The sequence below is a fragment of the Gavialis gangeticus genome, unplaced genomic scaffold, assembly GCF_001723915.1.
Source record: "Gavialis gangeticus isolate Ggan-Ray unplaced genomic scaffold, GavGan_comp1, whole genome shotgun sequence".
Lineage (NCBI taxonomy): Eukaryota > Metazoa > Chordata > Crocodylia > Gavialidae > Gavialis > Gavialis gangeticus.
In genome coordinates this window covers 68,218,518-68,230,924 of record NW_017729032.1, presented here as the reverse complement: position 1 = coordinate 68,230,924, position 12,407 = coordinate 68,218,518, and the positions used below count along the sequence as shown (strand labels likewise).

Below are 12,407 nucleotides of genomic sequence, written 5' to 3'. Positions count from 1 at the left end.
CTCCTGTGACCGCCTGTGGGGAGAGGAGGGGGTGTCATTCCATCCCTTTCTTCCCCCAGATATACTGCTGGGCATGGAGCTGTGCTTGCCTGACTCCTGTGGCTGGGTGGTGCAGGGCTGTCCCTGCTGTGGTAAAGACTCCTGGGAGGAGGGGGCTATCCTAGGGCCCCATCTAAGTTGACACTGAGGGCTGGTGCCAGCCCTTCCTTCTCCACCCCCCACTATTATAATACTGTGTCAGCTCTTTCCCTGTGTATTCATGTTATAAATTATTGTGGAGGAGGCTGGCATCCTTGTTCACAAAGAATAAAGAAAGATTTTGTGTCGTCTAAAATCTTAAGTGTTGGGTAGTTCCAGGGATTCAGGCTTTAGCCGTGTTGGTCTACAGGCAAAAATATTTAGAACTCTTGGCAGAGGTGATTTCTTTTATTAGACCAACTAAATAGTTGCAATTTTTTTTTTCAAGCTTTCACTTGCACACAATCTGTCCTTTCTCTTTTGCCTGGGGAAAGGCTCATGAGTCTGAAAGCTTGCAATTTTTAAAATTTGTTTTCATTTAATTTTTTTCCAACTATTTAGTTGGTCTAATAAAATATATCACTTCTACCAAGAGTTCTGAGTAAGTGTTGAGTACACTTTTTGTTGGAGTGCTGTTAGTGACACATGGCCTCAAGTAAACACTTTTCTTTAGGGTTTTGTTTTTTTTTCGAAATCCAAGTTGAAAATTTTTAATAGCATGTTTCTTTGTAGAGTCAGATTGCAGACTCCCAAGCCAGCTATTATGGTTTCCAACCTCTCCATTTTGGGGAAGAGCATTGAATGGATCTCAGTCCTTTTCTAGTACCTGGCTATGGTTGGGGATTGCATGTGTGTAAACCAACTGAAGCTAAGTCCAAACAAGAGAGGTGATGGTGGTTGGCAGACCTCATACCGGGGATCCTGGTTTACTCTGATTAAAAAAAGAAAAATTCCCCAATTTTCAGATTTAAAGAAGTAATCCTGAATCCACGTTCTTCTGTGATTAGCATGAAACACCATTATATATCTATATCTGTATCTTAGTGGTGCTTCATTTTAATCATGGAAAAATATGGGTTTGGGGTTACTTTTTTTTAAATCCGAAAATTGGGATTTTCTTTTCCTTTTTTTTTTTAATCGGAGAGAACCAGGATCCCTGCTCATGCCTTAAGGAGATAGAACAGAGGCAGGCGAAATACAGCCCACAGGGTGCCTCCATGAGTCCTCTGTAAGCCCTGGCCCTCAGGTCCCCTCTGCAAGTCAGTGCATCACTGCAGGAGGTGTGGCTCTGGTTGCAAAGCAACCCCCCCTGCCCCCCCCTAACCTGGCCTGACCCACCCCCAGGCCCAAGCTAGGAGGCGCTTGGGACAAGAATCCTCTGCCTGGCAGAGCTTGTGCCTGGCTGCTCCAGGGCTGTTCCCAGCATCCCTGCCTGCCGGAGTAGGAATTCAGGGAAGGGCTGCCCAGGCAGGGGCCAGGGACTCCCACTGGGGGAAAGGGGGTGAGAGTGCAGGGAGCCATGCGCTATGGGTCCAGGTGGGGCTGGCCTTACACACCACTGTCACATGTGGCCAGGGACTTGGGTGGGAGCACTATGGGGCTGGGCTGGCCCCGCTTGCAGCCAGGTTCTCAGGTGGGAGCTGCATGTTATGGGACCTGGTGGGGCTGGCCCTGTACCCTGCCACTACGTGCGGCTGGGGGTTGGGGTGGGAGTGCAGGAGCTGCATATTATGGGGCTGGGTGGGGCTGGCCCCTCATTCTGCCATCACATGTGGCTGGGGACTCAGGCAGGAGTGCTTTGGGGCTGGGTGGGGCTGGCCCCCCATGATTTCACCATGTGCAGCCAGGGACTTGGGTAGGAGCTGTGTGTTACGGGGCCGGTTGGGGCTGGCCCCACACATTGCAACCACCTGCAGCCAGGGACTGGGGTAGGAGTCCAGAGAGCTGTGTGCTATGGGGCCAGACAGGGCTGGCCCCACTTGCTGCCACCACATGCAGCTCAAGGGACTTGAACAGTCCAAGGATCACCCTCCCCCCACATCCTTCCACTCCTCCACCATACCCCCAAACACACCCATACTCTCCCACTCCTTGCCATAACCCATGCACACCCACACTCTCCCACAGCCCCCACCCCAACCATAATCACACCCTTCTACACCCACCGGCCCACCCTCCCCCATACATCGCATCCACCATACCCATACTGTGCACCCCCCCACACACTCCCAGTCACACCCCTATCACATATACCCCCTTTCCTCCCACACACAATATACAAGAGTAAGACAGTATTTTGACCTATTATGCAATTCCCTCTAGATACACTGTCCAAATGCACAGAAATCAGGACAAAATATTTTTTTGAAGTAAAATTAAAATAAGTTATCATAGATGTTGGATTTTTTTTTTTAGTGTAAGATTTGGGGGGTTTTCTGGTTTCAAGATGGCAGCACCTTCCCTCCCAAAAGGAGTAGTTCTGGGACAAGGGAGGGACTTCTGGTGGCAAAGGTCAGAGGCTGGGTGGTTGGGACTTCTGGTCCCAAGATCCCATCAAGGAGTGGGGCTACCCTTGCGGCCCTTGACAGCTCACCAAAATTCATTAAGCGGCCCTCCAGCCAAAATAATTGCCTGCCCCTGGGGATGGGGGCACCCATCATTTATTGGGTTCAGCCTCCCTTTGCACTCAGGTTTGCAGCCTTTGGATGCTCCTGGATCTTTTCCTTCACCTGAATCTTTAGGTTGCAGCAGTGGTATGGTGAGCCTTTTACTGACTCCATCTGGTGAGAAGGCGGTGACCCTCCTTTCAAATTTGGATCTGGACACCATTACCTGTGCTTTTGTAACCTCAAGACTAGACTACTCCAATATTCCTGTGTGGGGCTGCCCCTGATTTCATAGACTTTAGGGCTGGAAGGGACCTCAGAAGATCCTTGAGTCCCGCCCCCTGCCCCAGTGGCAGGAAGTCAGTTGGGGTCGCAGGATCACCATCAGGAAGGTGCAGTTGGTGCAAATTGTCTCAGCCTGCCTTCTGAAAGGGACAGGTCTCCAGGAGCATGTTATTTCAATGCTCCTGAGTCTGTATTGGCTCCCAATAGCTTTCCAGGGGCAATTCAAGGTGCTGGGTTGGACCAGTAAAGGCCCTAAATGGTCTGAACACTATGTGCCTACAGGACCCCCTTTTCCCTCATGTCATACCCCAATACCAAAGGTCAGCATCCTCCTGCAGGTACCAGAAGATATGGGAGGTTGATGTCAGTAGTAGCCCATCTGCTCAAGAACTCCTTCTCCCTTGTGGCCTGTCGGAGCTTAACCCTGGACATCTTTAGGAAGTGCTGCAGGACCTTTTGGGGGGTAGGGGATGTGGGGGGCAGGCATTCAGCAAGCAAGGTTAAATTGAAGTAGTGTTCGGGAAATGTTTGTTACATAGCTTCCCTAATTTTTTTTTATCTGGAACTGGCCATACTGAATGTTTTACTATAGAAGACATAGTCTTCGTTCCTTTGCCAAACCATCTTCTGGAGGCAGCCAAAAGGCTTAAAATGTGGTCGTGTGAATCTGCTTCATTAGCTAAAAGGGGCAGAAGTGTGGGCTGAGTGCTTCTTTGCTGTCTGCTCTTTGTAGCTCTTTTTCCTTCTTTCCCTACCACAAGTATGCTGGCAAAATGCTGATTAATTCTCCTTTTGGGGACTATTTCTCCTGTAGTTGAAAGAAATATGACTCATGGGTAGTCTCCCTGGTGTGATTGGAGTATCTTGCAAGTCAATGATTTTTAACTTGTCTGAGCAAAGTGGGGTCCTACGCACAGCTCAAGGGCATTTCTCAATTTTTCTGTCTGTAACATGATACCTTCTGGCCACCACATGCAGTCAAATATAAAATATGAAGCAATGGTCTAGGGAAGAATGAAATGAATCCTGCTGGTTTTGAAGAGCAGCATATTCTGATGCCCACTGGTGCAGGCAAAAGCCGAATCAGGCCCACAGCATGCCCATTTGGTGCTACAGACAGAGGAATTTCTCTGGTGCCCACTGCTGCTGCGTAGGCAGCAACTTAATGTGCTGCTTTTTCTTGCTGGGTGTACTGATGTGTAACCAGAGGCGTGTAACTGTCTATGTAGGCATACTATATGCAGAAAACATGAATTATATCAATACAAATACGGAGGAACTTTAATTTGCTAGTAAGACATTATAATGAGAATACTGTAAAGCTGCAAAATGTTCATTTGTTCTAACGCATCATGAGCCGGGAACCTGTTTTTCTCCAATTTTAAAAAAAACCAAACAAATAAAACCCCCTCAATTTTTGGATTAAAAGTAACCGAAAATCCACATTTTTCCCGTGATGAAATGAAGCACCACTACTGAGAGAGAGAGAGAGAGAGTGTGTGTGTGTAAATAAAGTGGTGTTTCATTCTAAACGCAGAAAAATGTGGATTTTTGGGTTGTTTTTTAAAATCTGAAAATAGGTTTGTTTTTCCTGGACTTTTTTTTTTTATCAGAGAAAACCAGGATCCCTAATCATGCGGCAAAACTTAAAATCTTTAGTTTATGATAATTTTTTGTAGTGCATAGCCTTAGGGCTTATTAACACATTACTTCCTTTTTTGCCCATCAAAATGATGTTTTCCTGTTCAGCCCTGTTCCTGCTGTACTCCCTTCTGTCATACTCTGACAACCACTATTACGTCGTCTTAAGTTCTTTGCTGCTTTAGTAATTTAACTTGTAATTTGTTTGCGGTAACTTGCATATCACTTGATCCAGGGCTGTCCAACTTCCAGGCAGCCCTGGTGTCACATGCCTCACAGGCTGCAGTCCTGCAGGGGTCTCATGAGGTACAGGCTGCAGACCAAAGTCTGCTTGCTGTGTGGGCAGCTCTTCCTTGGTTTATGCAGGCAGCCTAATGCATTACCCCCTTTCCCATCTATCAGCCCCCCACATCCCTTCTCTTCCCTGCTTCCTCCCCCCATTGTACCCACAGCACTCTCCTTCACTCCCCTCCTGGCCATATGCCCACTTGAAAGGCAGGAGCTGGGCTGCCCGCACTTCTATGCAGCTAAGTGACCTAGTCCCTTCCCATACTGCATGTGCAACTTGGGCACTCCAGGCCCTTCCTTGTCTCCAGGAGCGAGAGTAGGAATTAGAAACCAGAGGAGGGAGGGGGAAGGTCCCAAAGAACCTGGCTGCTGTGGCAGGAGCAACAGCAGGGTGGTGGCCGTGCCAGGAGCCCGCGGGCCCTGCGCCAACTCCTTAGAGGCTGCATGCAGCCCAGCCATTGGCTGCCAGTTGAACTGCCCTGGTTTGATCATTTTCTTACCTAATCCCACAAGGTCTGATGTGAAACCATCCTGAATAGTCTCAGGTCTGTGTTCCAGCCCTCAGTTATTTCACATAAGGAGGAAAGGTAAAAACTCCAAGTTTCCTGCCCTTGTAACCATTTTCTTTCTGCTTATGTGCATGGTCACGTCAAAGTCTTAACTTCTGTTGGCAAGCTTCAAGAGCAGTAATGTGTTTGAATGGCCATTAGGAATTCCCAGCCAGAGAGCATGTAGGTTATTACTAGTTAACTTAGAGGCATGAGTCCTGCTTACTGTTTGATAAGGCTGAAATCCCAAACCCCAAATTGTGAAGTGTGGCCAAAAGTACCTTTCCTTCCCAAATGTTTTCCATTTCTTCTGATATCATAATTCCATTAGTTTCCATTTGTCATAAACTTTTCTAGAGAGGCAAGAATTGAATTTCCAACACGTTAACATGCAGTATTTTAGCTGATAAAAGACTTAATGTTCCTTAGTTCAAAAACCAACGGTGGTGTATACCTATTTCTTTCCATTGCAGGTCATTTTTAAATAATGCTTTTTGAATGGTAATATAGAATTGTGATTCTTGTCTCACTTATGGCATGCCTGAAGACTGTGGCTTCAAAGCACTTAAATATGAGAATCTTACAGTGATCAGATATGCTGTAGTCTGAGAGAGAGGAATATAAAGAACTAAGGAAAATGTTTTTATTTAAAAAGTAATAGTTGTGTACTTAAATATGGTCTCCTTTTTTAGGTCCCAAAATATTTGTCACAACAGTGGACTAAAGCTTCAGGAAGGGGTGAAGTTGGAAAACTGAGGATTGCCAAGTAAGCAGTTCCCTGTACATTTTTTGGCAGAAATTCTTAGAATTGTTCTAGAGTATATAGAAATAGTTACTCTGCTCTGAAAAATGCTACTGGCATATTTCTTAAATTATCCTATCAATTGCAAATACTCCTTGTGCATATTTCTATGATGTTAGAAATATCTGTTTGTTTAGGGATTATTGGTGTGTATTAGAAACAAAACAAATACTGGTTCTTAAAATTATACTGGGAAACAGATGTAATCTGGAGCACCATTTCTGATTTCATAGACCCCAGAAATATGCACACTTAAAGGATTTTCATTAAGTTATTGTTGTGCTACTTTGTTGCTTCTGTTCTCATCTGCTGCCTTTTCCCATTTATCTTTGGACATCAAGAGCAATTGGGCAGCTCAAGAGTGACACTGAGTAACAAAGTTAGAATTTGAGATTGTTGTTCTTATCAAGGGAGTTAGACCTGTGAAAATTATGGAAACTAAAACATTAAATATTTTCTTTTGCAGAAATCAAGGAAGAACAGAAGTAAGTAATTACCAAACTCAAATTGTATTGTGTTTTGGACTTTAAAGTTGCTTAATTTATTGGTTTCTACTGTAAGCTTTCTCTTGTAATACAGTAATAGAGCACTGTACTTGTACTTAGGAAACCTGGATTCTGTTTCCAGCTCTTTCTTCTGTATGATCTTGTACAAGTCCCTTTGTTGTCCTTTGGAGGGTTTTCTGATCTTTTAATTGTCAGTAAGGATATCAGCCTCCTTTTATAAGGTGTTTTCTCTACTTTCATGATAAGTAATTACTTGTCATATCAAGTAGTCATCCAGCATATTTTGAACTGGAAGAAGTTTTGCAAAGGTTGAGAAGATAAACTGTGCCTTCTGTTATTTTGGAGCTTAATGAAACCTCTTTTGGATTAAGTGGAGAAGATTCCCATATAACTTTGATCATTCTGTTAGTAACCTGTGACCTATATTATTATCACTTTCTTAGAGGTTAATTTATAACTGTGAGACACTTAAAATAGCTAAGTTGATCTTAAATGTAATACAGTATAACCTCATAAATATGAATATCAAAAATCCGGAATTCTCAAAAATCCAGCACTTCTTAAGATTCCCCTCCGCTCCCCCAGACACAGACAGGGAAGTTTGCATACAGCGGCTGCTGCTGCCATCCACCACCCCTGCTATGCATAGAGCCGCTGCTTCAGGACTAGCCGCTGCTCCAGTTTCGAAAAACTAGAATTTTCAAATTTCCGGCAGGTGGTCAGTCCTGAGCATGCCGGATTTATGAGGTTTTACTGTAATCTCTATCTGACAGCAAAGAAGTTCAGTTATGCTGTGCTATCAAAAGAGAATGGTTAGTAAATTATATAAAAAAAAGATCAGTAAATTATACAGTTTACATTAAAATGTTGAATAAAACCTTATATTAAAATGTTGATCCCATATTTTATATTTGAAAACAAATTTGTATTAATCTGTTTCATTTTTCTTTCTCTTCCTGCTTCCAAAGCACTTTAAAAATTGTGTAGTTTTATGGTCTGTGTAATAATCTTATGGTAATTGTGACTGTTAGGTGTCATTTACTTTGAATGAAGATCTTGCAAGTATCAATGATATTGGAGGAAAACCTGCTTCAGTCAGTGCACCCAGAGAACATCCATTTCTTTTACAAAGTGTGGGAGGACAAACGTTAACAGTGTTTACAGAAAGCTCAGTAGGTAAGTCACAATGTCGCACATTATTTACTATAATTGTTCGCATGCATATTTGTATAGATAATTTCAGTAGCATCAGTTTAAAAGGGCTTTGTTAAGGCTGATAAGCCTAAAATCAGGCCTCCCAGCTTTGTTTTATGACATTATTATCTATGCACATTACATTTGTCCCTTTGTTCTGGCTGTCTGATGTCTTCTTGTAATTGGACAAAAAACTGAACGGTCTCCAAAAAGGATAGTCTTGTATATCTTGATACAGAGCCTGCTGAACAGATCAGAAAGGAAAAATGGAGTATAGTGCAATATGCTGTTCTTGTGAAACAATCCAGTGCCAGGGACTGGTTTATTACAGGGTCACCCAGCAGAGAGCTACTACTATTTCAACCCTTCTTTTGGTGGAAAAGATAGATTTGTCAGGAACTGGGCTTCAGTGTGATTAAAATTATTTATGAATGTGTATGTTTTCTCCCTAGTCTATTCTGACAGTCCTAATTAACCAACAAAGCTGAACTGTCATTGGTCAAACTTTCTATCAAAAAATGCAATCATAGTATGTGCTTAGTACAGCACAAACACTTTCCCCCCACAGGATTCCAGTTCCTTCACTGATGTAACATCAATTGTACTCTTACCAGTGGCAGGGGGTCAGGTTAGATGATCTGTTCAGGTCCCTTCTGACCCCAAACTACTATGAGACTTAGTAGCAATACATGGTGAGCTTGAAGCATTTTCAGGATTTCATGTGTTATGCAGCATAGTACATTTAAATTATACGAGACAGATTTATTTGATACTGTTCCTCTGTTCAGTGACCTCAGTGCTCAATTATTCTGATATTAAATTAATTTTATTAAGTTCCTGTGCTTTCATGTATAGCAGATATTTGTATTAAAACATCCTGCATTGTAGAAATTAAGGCTTTGGGGAAAGGAAGACTTAACATTTTGAGAAGCTTGTAGAAGATAACTGAGGCTCAAATCATCCAGGAATGTTTCAGATTCCTCACCAGGCAAATAAAGCCTTGACACTTTGTCTCTCTGTTCTGAGCAGGAGGAGAGGTAACTGGAAATATAGGTGTACTGAAGGGTTTGAATTTTTCATTTTCTACCTCATTGACCCAGGTCAGGAACTAGCTGCCCCAGTGCACTTTGCTCAATATTTGTCACTGCATCTAACAGTGAATAAGCCCGTTAGCTGATCTTAATGATCACAATGAAGCAGTTAATGACATTTAAATTGCAAATGTCATTGACACTCTATGGAGCATATGGAATTGTTCATAAGCCTCAGTTACTGGTTCAAACTGTATTGTTTTTAAATAAATAACAGGGGTGTCTAAATGACAGATATCTTTATTGCAGTGAACCACTGGGCTATGGAGTATGATTTACATTTTAGGAAGGATTGTTACATCTGTCCTAAAAGAATGAAATAGGAAGTTTAAGTATCCACTTTTTGATTGTGAGATTATTCCTGGTTATTCTTACTGTGTTTTCTGTCTGGGTAAATCCTAGAGAATTTCAGTAAACTAGATCCAGGGGTCAGTAATGTTATGAACAGTAGTCGTTGTGAACGACCTGGCTTCTGCCATGGGCCACTGAACTTCTCTGCTGTCCTTGCTCCATGCTGAAGGCAGCTTTGTTCTCCCTCATCCCCACACCCCAGTGCAGCCTCTGTTTACCCTTGCCACGAAGTGCCATTTCTTTCTGTGACCAGTGGTGCTGGCAAGTGGCAAACAGGCAGTGAGGGGAAGCAGAGGCAAGAGAGCAGGTCTCAGTACAGAATAGGGAGGACTAAGGCAGTTGCCTTTTGGCTGCTGTGGAGGGGATTCTTAACATGTAGCAGAAGAATGATAGAAAGTTAGGGCTGGAAGGGACCTCAGGAGGTCATCTAGTTCAACTCCCTGCTCAAAGCAGGACCATCCCCAACTAGATTATCCCAGCCAAAGCTTTCTCTAGCTGGGTTTTGAAAATCTCCAAGGATGGAGCTTCTGCTACCTCTCTGGGTAACCTGTTCCAGTGTTTTACTGCCCTTCTAGTGAGAGAATTCTTCCTGATATCTAACCTAAACTTCCCTTGCTGCAGCCTGAGACCAGTGCTCCTTCTGTCAAATGACACAGTGCAGAGTGGAGAAGGTACCCTGGTTGGTGCATGCTGCTGGTGCCCTGTGGTACGGGCTGGATCTGGCCTCCTGGCTAGATCTGGCCCACATGCTATAGGTTACCAACCCCTGGGCTAGACAACAAGAGGGTTGGAAAAATATGGTTCCTAACTTTTAAAAGATAAAAATGTAGGAAGGCTTTTTGAGTGATTTTCTGCCCTGATTTATATCCCACTGAAGCTAATAAGGTTGGATAGGAAGTAGGTCATGATGCAATTTATCAGAACCTTTAAACTAAACCTGGGGGGAGAGAGACAGCTCAATAACTGCACCTCATATGGAGTGTTGTCTGTCATAAGTACATAATTCTGCTACATCAGAATCTAAGTCCCTTCTGAAAGAAAAGGGAGTTCTGCTGAACTATGAAGATTTTAATTTTGACATACTCAACATTAGTATAAAGGACATAGTTGGCAGTAGGTGGGGTGGGTTCATTTAATAGCCCTTCAGTGACAAGCATGGAAAGTTGAATGTAGCAGGTAAGGTAATTAGATACAACCTGATTCAATTGCTGGGTGAATTATGTGTCTGTTAGACTGAAAACTGATTTAAATTGTATACAGAAAGGTTGGTAGAGTGGTCTTCTCTTGAGATTGGCAGTAAAATTCACACTTTCAACAGCTGAAATAAATTACAAGCAAGCCTTGTTGTTTACCATATTAGTATCTTTTTTATGAAAGCTCAACTACATATGTTAAATTATAATTTCTCTGCTGGGCAGGGTTTGAATTAAAATGTAGTATATTTTCCATATTTTTCTTGAAGGAAAAAGCTTAATAAACAAGGGAAAGAATGTATAGCCTGACTGTGGGGACAGGGGAAAGGCTTCTATTTCTGTTTTAGGACATGAATTTGCTAAAATGTAATTAATAAACAAAGGGCAGCAGCAGTCACTCTAGTTAAATTATGAAACAGCTCACATTTCATCCCCATGGTTTTTAAGCTCTTAAAAAGTTTAGGTATTTGGCTTGTGCTTGAATGTTTAATATTTTGGAAAGCTTGAACAAATAATTATTCATTTTCTTGGTGTCAAAATATTTGGAGGAAGAGAAGCAGGTTGAATTGCAAAGGTAGGAGAGGAGCCTAAGGAGCAAGGAGCTGAAAAGCAAATTAATATGGTGTCAGTAGGTCAGCCATATCCACTTTGCTTTAGTGAGGTTTCCCTTTCCTCTTACTTTTTTGTTTAAAGTGGATGTTCTTTTGAGCAAAGGATGGTATTTTCTCAGCATCTGGAAAGTATATTAGTCCTTTGTAGACTTAAGGAAAACACGCATGCTCAGCTCTAAAGAGTTTATACAGGTTAGATCAAGAAAGTAAGTAACAGATGGGTGAATTGTTTGAGCTTTCATTCAGGAAGAAATGATGCAGTTCACCTTTATTGAGTTGTTTGGTTTTGTTTTTCGTAAGTTTCACTCTTTTTAAAACTGTGTCACTTTTTTTTGTGTTTTTAGAATGTGCTAGAGAGCAACACACAATTATATGGTCCTGCTGTTGGTCTTAGATTGGCAAATATCTGAGGCAAGGCCAGTCTGCTTATACCAAGTTATTGAGTAAAGAAAAATCAAAGCTGGGTAGAGGGTTAGACTGGACTGTAATTGTTAATCCAATTTATTCTAATATTGCATGTAACTTTACTGCTTTTGAAATCCATTGGCTTGAATGCATATTGTCATTAATATGACTGGGTGCTGAAACTGTAAAATATAGCTAGCTTGTCTGTTTTACTGATGTTTGGTAAGACTATCTATTTATTACACGGTAGTGGAATCCATACTTTCTGGGGCCTTAATAAGCTGCCGTGTCATACAGTGTGCCTAGTGCAGAAATAGGCAGGGTGCTTCCAGAGTTGGATTCACACTTCTTTACAGTACTACCATGCACAATTACTGCTTTCTTTGGAAGGGCAGTTTATGCAGAACTGCATAGCCCATAGTCTAAGGCTGGGGGTGTACAGACACCACCTGAAAAAAAAGGCTTCTTGAGAGCAGTGCTTCTCAAACCCTGGGTTGTGACCTAAAAGTGCATTGCAAGAATATTTCAAAGGGTTGTGAACAAGTCACAGAAAAACATGGGAAAGCATGGGTTTCCCCTTGCAGTCTGGCAGCCTTCCAGCCTGCAAGGGGCTGCTTGGGGTGACTGGAGGTGGCAGGCGTGTGTGCATCTCTGTGCATGCATACACACATGTGACTGGCATGCAACCAGGCAAGGGGGTGGGAGCAGCCCCAGCAGCTGCATGCAGGTGGACTTGGGGCTTGTCCTGAAGTGTACCTGTGTGTGGGGGGAAGAAGGTAGCTGTGTGACAAGGCTGGGGCAGGGGGGTTCCTGTCCCTCCAGTGGGGAGGGGGGAGCTGCATGGCTGGGCTGGTGGCACCGGGGCTGG

At 43.1% G+C, this 12,407-nt stretch overlaps 1 protein-coding gene across 1 annotated transcript in view; it reads left to right on the top strand.

Annotated features, from left to right (window-relative positions):
* The window catches only part of GTF2F2 (general transcription factor IIF subunit 2), a 192,290-nt gene that overhangs the window by 16,550 nt on the left and 163,333 nt on the right, over nucleotides 1–12,407 (top strand). The window contains exons 2-4 of the mRNA XM_019524703.1: nucleotides 6,079–6,152; nucleotides 6,655–6,673; nucleotides 7,726–7,870. Of these exons, the coding sequence (XP_019380248.1) occupies nucleotides 6,079–6,152; nucleotides 6,655–6,673; nucleotides 7,726–7,870 (238 nt within the window). The remainder of the gene's footprint in view (nucleotides 1–6,078; nucleotides 6,153–6,654; nucleotides 6,674–7,725; nucleotides 7,871–12,407) is intronic.